Source organism: Trichinella spiralis, assembly GCF_000181795.1.
Source record: "Trichinella spiralis strain ISS 195 chromosome Unknown Scfld4, whole genome shotgun sequence".
Taxonomy (NCBI): Eukaryota; Metazoa; Nematoda; class Enoplea; order Trichinellida; family Trichinellidae; genus Trichinella; species Trichinella spiralis.
Window position 1 is genome coordinate 2,572,903 of NW_003526943.1, and position 15,468 is coordinate 2,588,370.

The following is a 15,468-nucleotide window of genomic DNA, read 5'->3' on the forward strand; positions in this document are numbered from 1 at the left end:
ATAGATTCCGCCTCTTGACTTTATTTGGAAATATATTACTGAGATAAGCATATTTTTACATTTAATTTTGTGACTTGTATACATTTTTTATATCTTTTTGTATCATTTTTTCTCCATTTGTATTTAAAATATTTTGACCTTTCATGCTGTTGTACTTGGTATTTTCAGCTAACTTCAGCACATGACCTACGGTGAAACTAATATTGCTTGATCTTCATTGGTAAGTTTTATTTTATTAAATTGAAATATGTGCTGTATACTCAGATTAAAATGCGTAGTTGATGAACGTTCCCTGTTTTTTTTAATGTTAAGTTATTTTATGAAATCTTTTGATTATTTTTTCACACATTCTTTATTGTTTAATTGAAAAATGTTTATAGTTATATATTTTAACTTAGATTTCTTCAGCTCTGCATTTTTATTATGTGTCGGGGCTTATATAACTTTGAACGACTTTTCATTTACTTTTCCATTTGGTCGAACATTTCAACAACCACTTCATTGTCAGAATTAACGCGAAGCATGCATGTGAAGGACACTGTTTTCTACCGCATTTTTACAGAAACATATCACTTTTAGCATGCTAATTTTCAGTTTTATTTCTTGTATAAAGTGATAAACCCAATTAAAGGATTATTAAGGAATTAACAGTTCACGTTAGTTTCAGTATAACAATACTGTGCATATATATTCGATTAAAAAATACACAGTAATTTTACTTTTAAGCGCATTCTTTTTTTTAGTATACATTTAATTTCTGCCAAAGAGTTTAATCTGAAAAGATAATTTAATGGTGCTTAAAACTGACTTGCTAAAATGGAGCGATATGGTGAAAATCATCCTTCAGGTACTTTTTGTAAAATCTTTTAAACATTAATATAGTCATTAAGTAATTTTTTAAGTAAGTCGATCAGCAGATACTGCTAGTAGCACTCACATACCATTATATGGCAGTGCCAGTGCTTTTGCAGCGTTGCCCTCAAGATTTCACCCTCCAGCACTGCAGGCCACACAAACTAATTTGATTCAAACTGGAATGTTTGCAAGTTCGCCAATGGCACACGGCTTGGATGTATTGTCTCCTCGCATTCCATTTTTGGCGAATCGAGAGATACGCTTTAATTTTTACCAGTCTCACTCGTCAGCGTAAGTATTTTCTGTTTCCTTGATTTTTTAAAAATTACACCTATAAATCAGCCCTATTTGCAATTGTCTTGTTTTGTTGTTATATGACGGTTGTTTTTAAAAAGTGAATTTTCAGCTGCGGCATTCACTTTATTATACTGCCAGATTGATTTTTTAAATTTATATTGTTGACACTGCAGCATTTATTTTAGTTTTAATAGTTAAACTTTTGAATTATTATTTATATGTTTGACTTCCAAAAGTTCTTGCGGTTATTTTTTTCTCAATGTAGAATAGTTTGTTTTCACGTTTTACATTTTTGTTTTTTGTTTGTCTGATCGTTTTACATTTTTGTTTTCTTCACATTTTTCGTATTGTAAAACATGGCATTATTAATATAAAAATGAATAATAGGTATTTTTGGTTATAATGATTTAAACCATTGGGCATTTTACCGGAAAAAGTTATTATAAACATGTAATGGTTATTCATTTGTGTGTTTATACATGCGTTTTTGAATCGAAATGAACAATAGCTAGCTTTTTATATATTTACGTTTTTCATATTAATAATTTCTCATTAAATGAGAATGATTAAATATTTGCTAAAGTAATGTGATTATAATGTAAATTTTTGAGCTTATTTAAGTGTAATGAATGGGCTTGATAGTTGGCAAATGTCGTTCTTTTGCGCCATATGCTTTTACTGTAGTAATTAGGTAATCAGTTTTATAGTAAATTTTTATTTCATTCTAAGTTTATGTAGTATTTCTGTTTAATTTTAAGTTAAAAACAGTATTATGGGAAATGAAGAATTTTACATTTTGCAGTTGAATTGTTTTGACATTCTTTAAATAATTTTTTATAAGATGGCTATTTTAATGCTGCAGTTATTGCTTAAAAGTTTGATTTTTTCTTATTTTGCTTTTATTTTTATAAAAGTTTTTGAACTATTCTGAAACTTCATAAGGATATATAATCTTATGTTATACAGTACTATTATTTTATTTTTAAAGATGATCAGGTTATGGTACTGTGGTTGGAGCTGAAATGTTGTTTGTTGCGGGAAACTGTGTTCTGTTGCTGTACTGTCTTGCATTTTATTAGCAGTGATTTTGTTTTTACATTTTATTTGCTCACTTAATTTTTAGTGAACATTTATTTATAATTATTTTTAAATGTTTTGTGTTTCGGCTGTTTTTTGTTTATTTAAATTTTTAATTAATGATTTGCGAGCAATGAATTGGGATTTGTGTAGCAAATGTTATAATATTTTTATTATTTTATTTACTTTTTTATTTTTATCATCACATATGCATTGTTTTATTTATTTCATTTATTGCAGGATGGGTGGAAGTATTACCGCTGGAACTCCAAATTTAGCACCTTCAGCGTTTCTTGGTAGCTCACATGCGCAGTTAGGTGGTCCTTCACATAGTTCCAGCGTGCCAACCGATGCAATGGGTTTCTTGGAACGAGTGAAAGAGCAGTACATTAATAAACCTGATGTATATAATGAATTTTTGGAAACTATGAAAGAATTCAAGGAACAAAGGTAAAATCTGAACTTTAAGTGAAAAGTATTATCGTAAAAATTTTTTAGGCTGGACACTGCTGCAGTACTTAAACGAGTTGCAGTTTTGTTTCATGGTATGCCTCATCTGATACTCGGTTTTAATACGTTTCTTCCACCTGGCTATCGTGTCGACGTTCATGGCGATCGCGCAGAGGAAATTATACTGTACACTCCGTCTGGACATGTGCTCTCATTCAGTGAGGTAGATAAAGTTTTTTCAATTTTTTATACTGTAAATAACGTGTGATTATTTTCCTCATTGCAGTCGGACTTACTAACTGAAAGAAGAGATCCGGGCACTGCCTGTCTCCCTTGTGTATCTATTAAGCAACATTCCATTTTGGATCAGTCTAATCCGGTGCTGGGAGAATTTTCTTTCGCCCTAAATTATGTCAATAAAATAAAGGTATGCCCAAATAGTGATGTTGCAAATTTTGTTTTTCTTGTACTTATATTTATGTGCATATTCATAGTTATTAATTTATTCAAGTGTTAAGAGTTTTGTAAATATAAATCTGTTCTATGAATTTTTGTTTTTTTTTTGTTAGACGCGCTTCAGCGATCGTCCAGAAGTGTATGACGCATTTTTGAAAGTTCTCAAAGAATACCAAAAAGATAATGCAGCATTACTTAGAACAAATGCTTCTTTGGCTGAGAAATCTGCTTTGGATACGAGAATTTTTACTGAAGTTTCTAATCTATTTGCCAAGGATCAAGATCTCCTTGATGAGTTCGTCCAGTTTTTGCCAGACGCTTCATCAATGGAAGTTCCACATCAGCCGGGTGTGCGTATGGGCCCATCTTTGTCTCCACTATCGAGAAATGACGATTCTCCACAGTTGAGCATGAGAAGGCCGCCTTCCACTGAAAACCCTTCGTCATCGTCAAGCAACGAATCACTGGTCGATTCGTCTGATATGCCTCGCCATGAACGTCGGTCCTGTCAACGACGTTATAATCGAACAACCAGGCAGAAGAGATCTCCGTCATTTCGCCTAGAATCGAGGGTATCCAAAGTAAGTATTCCAAGTAGATTTAGTTTTGTTTCATTTAAATAATTTCAGAAAGAAATGATTCGATTGTCGCTACTTTTGATTTATCAATTAAATAAATAAAACGTATAACTAAGGAGATCCTTGTTTCATAAAAATATTTGTAGCATGATGTTCAGATTCAATTTGAATCGCGTTTATCGCACATCGGAATGTTCAGATTGAATCTGAGTCGTATTTATTACACATCATGCTGTTCACTTGTCATGTACACTTACACTAACACTAGCAGCACTAATTTCAGATAACTGAATCTTATAACCGCACCTTGTTGGAGTATATTCAGAAAAGATTTTTTCATTTTATGTTGCGGTTTTTACTATTTCATTGTAATAGTTATGGTTCATTTAACATTTAACTGCGTAATAGCAAGTATTTCAATTTATAAAATTTAGATTATAATAATTAAAACATAGTTCATCTGTGTCAGAATTAAAAATTGAATTTTTGAAGAAAAATCAGTTAAATTTCCATATCAAATATATAACATTGCTGCACATTATGACCTAAATTATTAATGAGTGATATGCAAGATTGTATTATAACTATTTAAAAAGAGTACCGCACACAATTTTATGTGTTTATTGAAGTAGATTAGAGTTCAAAAGATAATTGAAAAAGCACGGAATGACTTTTAGAGGAGAACTCAAGCAGATATGCCTGTGGAGTCAATATGCTATTCGTCTGTGGATCGTCCACTTAGTCCTGCTGTAAGGGAATATGCCTTTTTCTCAAAGGTGACTTTTTTGAAAATGATAATTATTATTTTTATGTTTGATATATATGTATATTTATTTGTTTGTTTAATTTAAGTTAAGAGACATTTTATCAACAGACGATTTATATAGTGCTTTTATCTGCGTGTTGAAATTGTATGTTGATGACTATCTCACTGCAAACGCAATCGTAGATGTGTTTCAAATGAACCTGTAAGTTACAGTTTCTTTGTTAGATGCTCTGAGACTTTGTGTAACTTATAAATTTCAGGCCTTTATCTAATAAAAATGAACTGCTTACATCTTGGATTACAGAATTTTTCAACAGTAGCGATGCTGATAGTTCGACTGAAAACGCAGTGGCTGAAATAGACGAAGCGGCCAGACAACGTGCGGAAACTTACTTGAAGCTGGGTATGCACTTTTATTCGAATATTGTACATTTATTCGTATAAGTCGAATGCTTTTGTAAAACATCTATATAACATTTTATAGACTTTAAGACATGCAGACAAGAAGGACCTAGTTACCGTGTTTTACCCCCTGAGTCTGTACCTCCGCGATCTAGCAAACGCAGCCAACTCTCTGCAACAGTATGTATAATAGTTTGTGCAGTACTGTTATTTTATTAAGAATAAATTTTTTTATGTTAGAAATATGGCATCTTTTTCAAGAAATTTTATAATTATATTTTATTTTCAGGTATTAAATGATGTTTACGTTTCATTTCCACTCTGGCAGTCAGAGGATACTCCATTTGTGGCAATGAAAAAGACTCAGTATGAAGAAATGATGATGCGTTTTGATGATGAATTATACGAAGTGGAACTCTTGAACACTTCTTACTCTTTTTCAGATGAACATGTTTTTATTTTAGGCGAACATGATTAACAACGTTTATAAATATAGTATAACCGCCGTAGAAGATATTTTGAGTCATCTATGTGAAATGCCAGAAGAGGCTTTCAACAGTTTTTCTCTAAATGACTATTCTGGCAAGACCATCATTTGGCGCGCTTTAAAGAAGTGGGTTATTTGCATGTACTGAATTTTCAGTATGTTTTGAATTAACTGTTTTCAGCTTGTATGGATCACGAACAGAAGAAATGCTGACTTATGTTAATGCTGATCCAATTGCTACTTTGCCTGTTATTTTGATGAGGTAGATTTTTAGTAATATTTGGGATTAACAGTATATATGGAATAAGCTAGATGTATTTCATATATAGACTTAAAGAAAAATCTATAGAAGCAAGGGCTCAAGCGCAGACTTGCGATTTACTGTATAGAAGAGATTGTGAAAAAATTTATTGGCGTTCACTTGATCACGTCGGGCAACAGTTTAAGCTTGCTGATTCGAAAGCGATACGAACGAGAGCTTTGGTCACCGAAATAGACAGTATTTACGATGCGGTAAATTTTTGCACTTGTTTAACAGATTACGTTTCATCCATAATTTATTTTTTTACTATTTGCCCATAATTTTTAGGTGGACAGTGAAGCAGAATCTCGAGGAGTGCGACCAACAGCACGACCACATATACAGTTAACTCTTCCAGATAATCATGAAATTCTCTTCGATGATGCAAAGGATTTACTGTTGTACTGCATGAAGAAACAGAGTGGTATAAAAAATAACTATTGATCGTAGAATAATTGAAAATTAAAGTACTTTCTTAGGATTAGCATCTGCAACGCGCAGGAAGATTAAATGTGTTCTGACGATAACTATTTCAACTTTGCTCGGTTTAGAGTGCGAGGATCCATTTTTGTCAGATGAGGAATCTTCATCAGAAGATGAAGACAATGGTTATTTAATTTTTTTTATTTCACATACTTTATAATGAGGCATCCTTTTAGAAGAAGAAGATTCTAGTGAAGATGAGGAGGATGAACAAGAAGATGAATTGGGAGATTCTGATGATGAGGAAGAAGATGAAAAAGAAGACGACGAAGAGGATGAGGATGATGATGACATTAATGATTCTAATGAAGAGGAGGAGGATGAGGAGAATATTGATGGTATGGAAGTCACTGAAGGAAGCACTGTTTGTGAGGATGAAGATGACAATACTGATGATGGGGAAGAAAGAGAAGATGAAGATGACGATGAAGAAACAGAATTTGCAGAAGAAGAAACAGAAGAAGTAGAAGATGAAGAAGAGGAGGATGGAGAAGAAGTAGATGATGATGATGATAATGATGAAGAAGAAGAAGAAGATGATGATGATGATGAAGATGACGATGCTGATGATGAAGAAGAAACAGAAATAGAAGAGGGAGAAATAGTTGAAGAAGTAAAAGTAGATGAAGATGATGAAGAGGAAGAAGAAGAAGAAGAAGAAGAAGATGTTGATGAAGAAGAAAACGAAGAAGAAGAAGAAGAAGAAGAAACAGAAGAATGTGATGAATCTGAGGATGATGATGAAGAAGAAGAAGAAGAAGAGCTTGAAAATGATGTTGGTTTAAATTCTGGAAATATAAGGGATATGATTGTTGATACAGAAGATGAAGTGATCAACGAAGAAGAGGTTTCAGACGAAGGTTCTGATGAAGATGCTTCAAAACCCCTTCCCACTTTGCATCACATTATGGTAAAGAATTTGTATTTCATGTTATTTTTCTTATTAATGAAAGTACATTTAGCCTGAAAATCATACGATCATCATGCCGCAAATGTGGTTTGTATATTTCCGATTGCATCATATATTGTGCGGCCGTCTAGCTTACTTTAGAAAATGTGCCGTTGATCTCGTCGAAAAACATGATAAAATAGAATGGGAGTGCATTTTTCGTACCAAAAAATTGCAGTCATTTTTTTCAGGTTAAATGCATTACTGACTTATGCTTTTTTAGCATCTGGCAGAGTTTGTTCTTTTTCAGAAACTCCCATTTATCCAGATGAATTGTATTTTATGCTGTTAGATTTGTTGAAGATGCTATTTAACAATGAAATAGACAATGGACAGTTTGAAGAAAATATTCGAGAAATTTTTACTATTTACGCCTACAAATCCTATACGTTAGATAAAATTATTTTGATCATGATTAGACAGGTGAATAATTTGAGCATAGAATTATAAGTATTGCTTTAAAATACGTTTAATATATTTTTTAGATGCAGTTAATGGTCATCGATTCGCAGTCTATTGAAGCATTGCATCTTTGTGAAAAATGGTTTGAGCATGCCGGTGATAATTTATCATTGGAGAGTCGATTGAAATTAGACGACGGATATTATAAAGAAGCAAGAGAATTGTTTGAAAATCAAACTTGTTATAAAATAAGTTTTGTGAGTATTTTGCATCTGTTTGAGTGTATTTTAGTTTAATTCCTTCATTAAATTTGTAGAATTATAATGAGAGAACAATTAATTTTCAACTGCTGGAATTTTATGAAGATGACGACTTTGTGGGCTATGCCAGAAAAGCCATGCCATTTTCTCCCATTGTAGAAGCTTATTTTCGAGTTCATCCTCCTGACGATCTAATAGATTGGAAATCCGCTGTTGAATTTTTTAGTTATCGGCGATGGGCAAGTATTAGGTAGTGGAAAATTTATCAAGGAAATTTGTTTTCAATTTTTATGTTCTGTTTTACGTCTTGTCTTTTACTTAAGGCATATGTTGAAAAATAGAGACCAATCTTTGTCAGAGTTATTAAATTCAAAAGAATCCTACTCTGAAAAATTCTGCATTGCAAATAATTTATCAGCGTCAGATAACGTTGAAGTTAAAAAAGAGAATATGGATGAAAATTCTGTCGAATCAACTTCAGGAGAAATATTTGTCAATAATGAACTCTCCAGCTTTTTGAAACTAATGCCTGACGCTGGTGGGAAACATTCAATAATAATAGAAAATGTCTGTACAGAAAATTCAGATTCATGGTGGTCAAATATTTTCTTTACGGTCAAACCAAGCTTTACACTTGCAGAAAGAAACAAGGTAATTTGCAATTGTTTCGTTTTTATTTTTGAAAGAAATTACAATTTGCATTTTTATAGTTCAATAAAGGGCTGTATGGTGTAGCATCAGAATTGTACTGTGCGCATCGTACGTGGCTGAATTTACGTGGCATCGAAATTTTAAGTTATTCTGGTGATGATCCTTTGGATTTGATTATGAATTTTCCAAGATCAAGAAGAAATCATTCGCGTCGACTAAAAGGGGTGCTAGTTATGAAAGAGACGTACAGTGCTGTATCGCCTATAACAAAAACTGTTGTACATCTACCATTTCCACTTCCTTTATGGGACGCGAAAAGTAAAGAAGATATGTTCCCTTTCAAATGGTCATCTGAAAAAGAGGATGATGATTTTTGTTCTTCATAGTATTTTTGTGTTGCTGTAACATTTTACCAAGCTCAGGACTTAAAGAGGTGGAATAATACTTTGCTAGACAGAGATGCATATTCCACAGTAAAGTTCCTTGAAGCTTAAATTTCAAGAAATTTTCAAGTGCTGTTTTGTGATAATGTAGTACGCATGTACAGTGGATGTTTTAATTTTATTTTAATAAACATTTTGAACTTTCAATACTTGCAACTGATGGATGCTTATACAATGTAAATGTAATGTAATCCAATGTAAACGAAGACTTTGTTTTATTGTCCACTTTTTTAATTTAAAAAATCATTAATTAACAAAAACTCAATTAATTAATTCATACATAAATTGCTAATTAACTGCATGTTGTTTGAACGGTTTTAATGATGTTTTTAAACAAAATATTGTATAAAAATCGTTTTAAGTAAATTTCCAAAATTATTTATTTTCATAATACGATCGAAAACAAACAACAGTTAGTTGATAAGCTTGTATTTATTTCCAGAATACTACTATTGTTTATTTCTACGGATGTAATATTATGGAATCTTGTTTTGTTGAAATACTTCTCTTCAAATTAGCTTGAAAAAGCATTTGTTGAATCACCGTCAACTGAATTTCCATTACGACTAGTTCTTTCTTGAGTTTACTAACAGCCTGCCTAATCTGAATCAGCGGTGCTTAAAAAAACAAAACTGATACAAAGCAAAAAATATTAATAATCTTTACCCCCATCGGCCAAACGTGTCATTTTTTCATTTAACACTTCTTGAACTTGCTCCAACTCATCTGAAATCTGAAATGATTTACATTTGAAACGTCGATAGTAAATAAAATATTTAAAATAAATGGCCTAAAAAGATTTGGTTGAATCAGGGGAAGCTCTTTGCTCGCATATTCTGATATGACCAATGAAACATTGAATATTGCAGCCATTCACAGTTAAAAAATCAGGTGGCCAGTCAGTTACTGTGCGAATAAAAAGCATCATCAGTTTAGCCAATCAAAAAAGAAGAATCAACTAATATACCGAGCCAATCAGAACACGCAAAGAAAATGTTTACCCCAATTCAACCAGCAATTTTAAAAATATTAATATCCGTTTACTATACCGTATTTAAAGAGTTCATCTGATCTACCAATCCTGCACTAGATTCACGATAACTTTCTTTCGCTTCAGCAAGCTGATTTTGAATCTGACTCAACCCCTTCAACAGTTGTTCCAACTGACCATTTATGTAGATTTCACGTGAGCGAATTTTTTCTATAGTACGTCCAGCGTCGATGGAAATTTTTTCCAAAGGTCCATAAAGTTCTTCACTAATTTCATTTGTCGAAACTTTGATCTTCTGCAGCTGCTCCAAACACATTTTCCAATCCTGTCCATAAAAACACTGACTATGTATGTTTAATTATTATTTTAAAATCAGTAAATAATAAAGTTCACACTTTATAATCCGGCTTTATGACAATTTTAAGTAATGGTGTAACCCGCTCAACTTCTTTTTTCCAATCACTTTGATTAATTGAAAATTCTGCATTATGGTAATGTTTCGGGTTTTTTTCTGAATCTTTCCTGATATTATTCTCAGCTTCTTGCAAAACATCTGCACACAATTCATCTTCATTGTCTGAATCTCCTTCGAAATAGTCTTCCTAAAATTTCTTAGACTAAATCAGTATTTACCAAATGAACATATTAATATTTTACTTCAATTGCACTGTCTGCAATGATTTCTGATTCTCCATCAACAATCACATCTTCCGCATCATCAGTTTGATCGTGAATTGTAGGTCTGTATTATTAAAATATTGATTTTATGTTTATTATTTTTAAATGAAATGCTACCAAACAATTGTTACGTTAAAATATTTGTCAACCTGAATTAACAGAGAATTCTTTTCGAAGAAACTAAAGCATTACTGATGTGAAAATATGCTTATTGTTTGTTTATAAAAAATTTTAAAGATATTTACTTTTGAAATTTGAAATTCATTTTTTCAAGTGCTTCATCAGCCAAAGCAGACAAAAGTCGTACGCACGGTTCACCTGCGCCAACGAGCAGTCGGCTTGCTAGAAATTCGGCCGTTCTTCCCTAATTCACAATCTCAATTGAAATTATATCCAAATTAACATATTATTTTTAATGCTCACCATCCTTTTTACAGCATCTAAAATTCCACTTACGACAACGTTAGGATCGTCATGCTAAAGTGCAAATTTAAAATTTACGTTTTCTTCCATAATGTAAATACAAGGAAAAAATCAACGCCACCAATAATTTTAATAAATTTGTTTACTTTATTCATTTTACAAAACAAAAAACTGCTAATTGTCAATACTGAAAGAAAAATAAAATAACTGTAAAATGCAGTTTTATTTTTATCCACTGTACTGCTTTGCAATTACTTTGTTTAGAAAGGAAAGCACTCTGGGATGAATTTTTCATCAAAATAAACAAAGCGTTATTATGTATTTTAAAATAAAAAAAGCAATTTTTAAAAGTCAGTAATATAATGGCACTTTTTTCTTTACAAATGTAAATAAAACGATCATTTTATTACGATTATCAAGTTCAATTTTGATTGCCTGCATTTTGTGGCTTATTTATTTTGGGATAGATTCGATGTTGACATTAAAGGAATGCCGCTTCAAAATTTGATTGGTTGCGAATTTAGCGTAGAACTCCGATTGGTTTTATATTTCATTGGTTTTCCAGCCAGCTAAATTTCATTTGCTGTTGTTTTAATGTATTTTATTCGTTGTCGTGTACCTAAATTTTACTGGTTGTTATTGCAATGCGTTCTATTTGTCAAATTTTGGTTTCTTTTTAATGGTCATTTTTCTGAAGCTTTACTATTTATCTTCTATATATGTATAAAAGTAAAATTAAAAGATGACTAGCATTTCAAAATTATAAGGTTATAAACAAATTTTCTTGCGGTTTATTTTTGGGTATAGTTAATTATATTCATACAACTGCTGATCAAATCTAAGAAATTTGCTCTACTTTTTAAACTAAACTGACTCGGTTTTTTGCGTGTGTACTATTCGGCATTTTAAAGACGTTTGCTTTCTATTAATTTATTAGTTAATTTGATGAAGTTATATGTAATTTTCAGTAGTAAAATTTTATTGCGGTAAAATGTCCCTTGTTTTTGAAGGAAAAGCATATAAACTGAAACATACCGGTAAACAGAAGAAATATTGGGAACGTGCCAAAGTATATTTTCAGTGTGCAACATGTGTCCATTGTTATTAAAAATTAATTTCGGTATTTGAATTTCAGAATAGTACATAATTTTAATATTCAGTATTTTACTTTCAAATTAATAATGTCATACTGTTCCTTAAAATAATTGCGCTCTTATCTTTTCGCATGTACCTATGCGCCTGAAAGCTGTTTTGTCAATGTAGAATAAGAACTATTTCGCAATGTATTAATTAAAGCTATTTTCGCATGTTAAATTTGACCTAATTAGGACACTGTATTAACCATTCATCAGTTAACCCAATTACAGTGACTACAGTATACAGAATCAGAAAGGTTGCTATTATTAATTGCGATCAGGAAAACGACGTCATCGACAAACAATACAAAACACACAAACCACTGCAATTAGACAGTTAATCTGACCTTGACACTTCCTTTATTCAGAAAACTAGTAAATTTTTGTCTTATAAATTCTTATCACGTGAGAAATTATTTATATTTAAAATTAAAACCATACTTCCTGAGGTTCTTTGAAATTTCTGAAACCACATTTTCGAATCAACCATGCTGCAAGTGTAACAAACATGAAAAACTGTTCTCCTGGATTAGTGGAAACTGCAAAGTAATGCCTAGATATTAATTTTTTAATTATAAGTAAACTAAAAAAAGCTGTCGCCTTTCCATTACCTAGAAATGTATTTGTGCGCAACTGACTTGCAAACAAATTCTTCATCTACATTTAAAATTTTTAATTTTTGCTGCAATTCTTCCATTTGCAAAAATACTTGATAAGAATTAATTTGTTCAACACTGCTGTCCCCATTCATCGCGTTCAAATTAGCATCAGCGTCATCAAGAAACTAAGAGATTTCATCATACTGCGTTGCTTGTTGCTATGATACAACAACTAAAATCAACTGCGCATAATATGAAAACGTCGCACCTATATTTATTTGATTTCCGACTTTGCCAAAAAAAAAGAAAACAAATAATTATGACTACAACCATATTTATTAATTGACAATAAATGACAGGTAAATAAATAAACATGCAGATGAAAAAACTTCTGCTTCACAACTAAGTAAAAATGTAATTGATTAATATGGAAACTGAAGCAAGGGTACAAAACATTTTTTCATCCGCAAAATTTCGAATGGAGTACATTGTGATGCTGTTTTATTATTTTTTCTTGCTCTAGGAATTCATGCTGTTCGCAAATCATGCGCCGTTTTCAATTTTCTGAAAATAAATAATAATTTGAAAAGAAAAAACATCGAAACAAATTAAAAAAAATTTCCCACCTTATAAGCATCCAGTTCTGCATCTAAATCAGCCGCTGTATAAGTAATTGCTGTGGGACCTCGACCTCTACCACGACCGACTCTTCCTCCTCTTCCGCCACCAAAACGATTACCTCTTGAACTTGATCCACGAAGATTTCCGCGGCCGGCGCTAAAATAAATAAAACCACACAAAATTATAAAAAACAATCAAACTGTGCACAAATGTTGAACATTTTCGTCAGATGACAGACCATAAATTTTGTTTCATGGGCGCTTTTAATGCCAAATAATTTTACGGAACAAAGCTGTATTAAAATTTTAACGTTTCAACCACAATTTATTGTCGAAACCAGGCCAAACAGAATTCACACCAATCTATCAGACTTGTTACTCTCAACATTTGCACAATTTTCCTCTACTATGGTAGTTGAAATTCTGACTACGCACGTAGATTCAGCATTTTTTACGCTGCTCAAATTCCATAAAGAAAACACAAATGTTCGACAGACAATAAAACGTCAAAGCAAAAAGTCCAAATTTCCTTATTTAATCATTTGCATCAGTATGCATAGCCAAAAACCTTCACACAAAAACGTTATTACAGAAGTATTTCTCTTCCAACAACTTGCATTACGAACTCAACCTTAAAAATGTGAACATTTATACAGTGATGCAGGAATAAGTAACTGTTTGATGACGTACCTAAACAAAATTTCTTTTTAATGACGCAATCAACACTAAACGAACATCTTTTATATAAATTATTTTTATTTTTACGGCTGTCTCAGCACTGTGTAACGAACCAAAATCCACAATCATTTTATTTTTCTTTAATTTGTAATATTTTTGCTTCCCCCAGAATTAACATAAAAAGCTGTTCAACGCACCTGTTTGTCCACGATGAGAATGCATTGACTGAATCGCCAACGCTCTTGTCTTTAACCATTTCAATACGCATCGGTCTCCCTACAAGTCATGCACAACGGATATGCCAATGATGGAAAAATGGTAATGAAGGTCAAATGCCGAAATTCATTTGCCAACTAACTGCAAATTCGACTTCGGCGTGAGGCAGCTTGCTTATCTTGCAGCAACTTGTGCGATTGCCGTAGCTACGTCACTTGGGTGATAGTGGTGAGGAAAACAAAAATGGCTCGCATACCGTCTAACTTAATATTATTAAATTCTTTCAAAGCACGCATCGCATCAACGCGTCGGTGGTATACAACATCAGCGAGGCCCATTGAACGGCCTCGTTCATCATAATGAACTGCAGCTTTTCTAACCGCACCCATTCCTTGAAACAATTCCTAAAATATCATTCAATAATAAAGTGACAAAAAATGACGAAACTCAATTTCACCAACCTTAACATCATCGTTGGTAACGTTGAAATTCAAATTCGACACTAACAGCTGTGCAGGCGCAGCCAAGCTTTTTCCGCCAAAGCCATTGATCGCATGAAATTTATCGTGCTGCCAACGACCTGGAGGAATAACCTAAACAAAGAAAAAAAGCTTTAGACAATGAACAAAACAAAAAAATGTTAGGACAAATTTATAACAAACAAAGCAACTAAAAATTAAAGCTTTTCAATTGAAAAAATAAAAACTTACAGTTCTACGCGTGCCACGAGACCGAAATCCACCTCGAAATTTGCCAAAACGCCCACGGCCGCCCATTGCACGATTACCTCTTCTTCCTCGCAAAGAAAATTTTCCACCGGATTGCCTTATAATATCATCAAGAGACATGTTCACTTTTGATTCTCCCATGTTGAATATTTTCAGAAAAAATGTTCAATATCAAGATTTTTCAGGCAATGGAGAAGCACAACCGTCCGCCAAGAAGATCGATACACTGAATAAACTACTGCACACTAATAACCTTCAATAATGAAAAGCAGGTTAGTAATTAATTATAAAAGTGAGGACGTAGATAAAGTTAAAAAATAATTAATAAATACCTATTATTATAATTTAAAATATAAAGTAAATTTTCATTTAGAGAAATGGTAAAATAATAATATTTAACAAACTTATTTTGCAAGAATGCGCTACCGTATTTGACACATTTTTATGAAGGTTACTGTAGATAAACAAGTTAACATCAAAATACAAATAGTTGAAATTTTTAATAACATATTTAAAAATTGAAAAAATGAAATTAAAAATTT

At 32.1% G+C, this 15,468-nt stretch overlaps 3 protein-coding genes across 3 annotated transcripts; 1 reads left to right on the forward strand and 2 right to left on the reverse strand.

The window, feature by feature from the left end:
* Nucleotides 1-816: 816 nt before the first annotated feature.
* Nucleotides 817-8,800, forward strand: Tsp_00655 (paired amphipathic helix repeat family protein). The gene is given in 25 exon segments (XM_003376401.1): nucleotides 817-847; nucleotides 903-1,146; nucleotides 1,774-1,835; nucleotides 2,149-2,179; nucleotides 2,470-2,679; nucleotides 2,728-2,902; nucleotides 2,966-3,106; nucleotides 3,249-3,716; nucleotides 4,391-4,489; nucleotides 4,566-4,681; nucleotides 4,740-4,882; nucleotides 4,964-5,061; nucleotides 5,171-5,332; nucleotides 5,346-5,494; nucleotides 5,550-5,630; nucleotides 5,698-5,881; nucleotides 5,958-6,093; nucleotides 6,149-6,277; nucleotides 6,317-7,062; nucleotides 7,115-7,292; nucleotides 7,352-7,524; nucleotides 7,587-7,760; nucleotides 7,820-8,006; nucleotides 8,182-8,414; nucleotides 8,474-8,800. 25 exon segments carry the CDS (start codon nucleotides 817-819, stop codon nucleotides 8,798-8,800), a joined length of 4,677 nt encoding a protein of 1,558 aa, XP_003376449.1.
* A 519-nt stretch (nucleotides 8,801-9,319) lies between these two features.
* Tsp_00654 (intraflagellar transport protein 57-like protein) lies at nucleotides 9,320-11,002 on the reverse strand. The gene is made up of 6 exons (XM_003376402.1): nucleotides 10,983-11,002; nucleotides 10,506-10,590; nucleotides 10,244-10,450; nucleotides 9,907-10,188; nucleotides 9,524-9,590; nucleotides 9,320-9,474 (listed from the first exon to the last, which is right to left on the reverse strand). Exons 1-6 carry the CDS (start codon nucleotides 11,000-11,002, stop codon nucleotides 9,320-9,322), a joined length of 816 nt encoding a protein of 271 aa, XP_003376450.1.
* Nucleotides 11,003-13,227: 2,225 nt separating this feature from the next.
* On the reverse strand, nucleotides 13,228-15,067 carry Tsp_00653 (THO complex subunit 4). The gene is made up of 6 exons (XM_003376403.1): nucleotides 14,986-15,067; nucleotides 14,660-14,778; nucleotides 14,455-14,602; nucleotides 14,180-14,258; nucleotides 13,311-13,461; nucleotides 13,228-13,248 (listed from the first exon to the last, which is right to left on the reverse strand). Exons 1-6 carry the CDS (start codon nucleotides 15,065-15,067, stop codon nucleotides 13,228-13,230), a joined length of 600 nt encoding a protein of 199 aa, XP_003376451.1.
* Nucleotides 15,068-15,468: the final 401 nt, after the last annotated feature.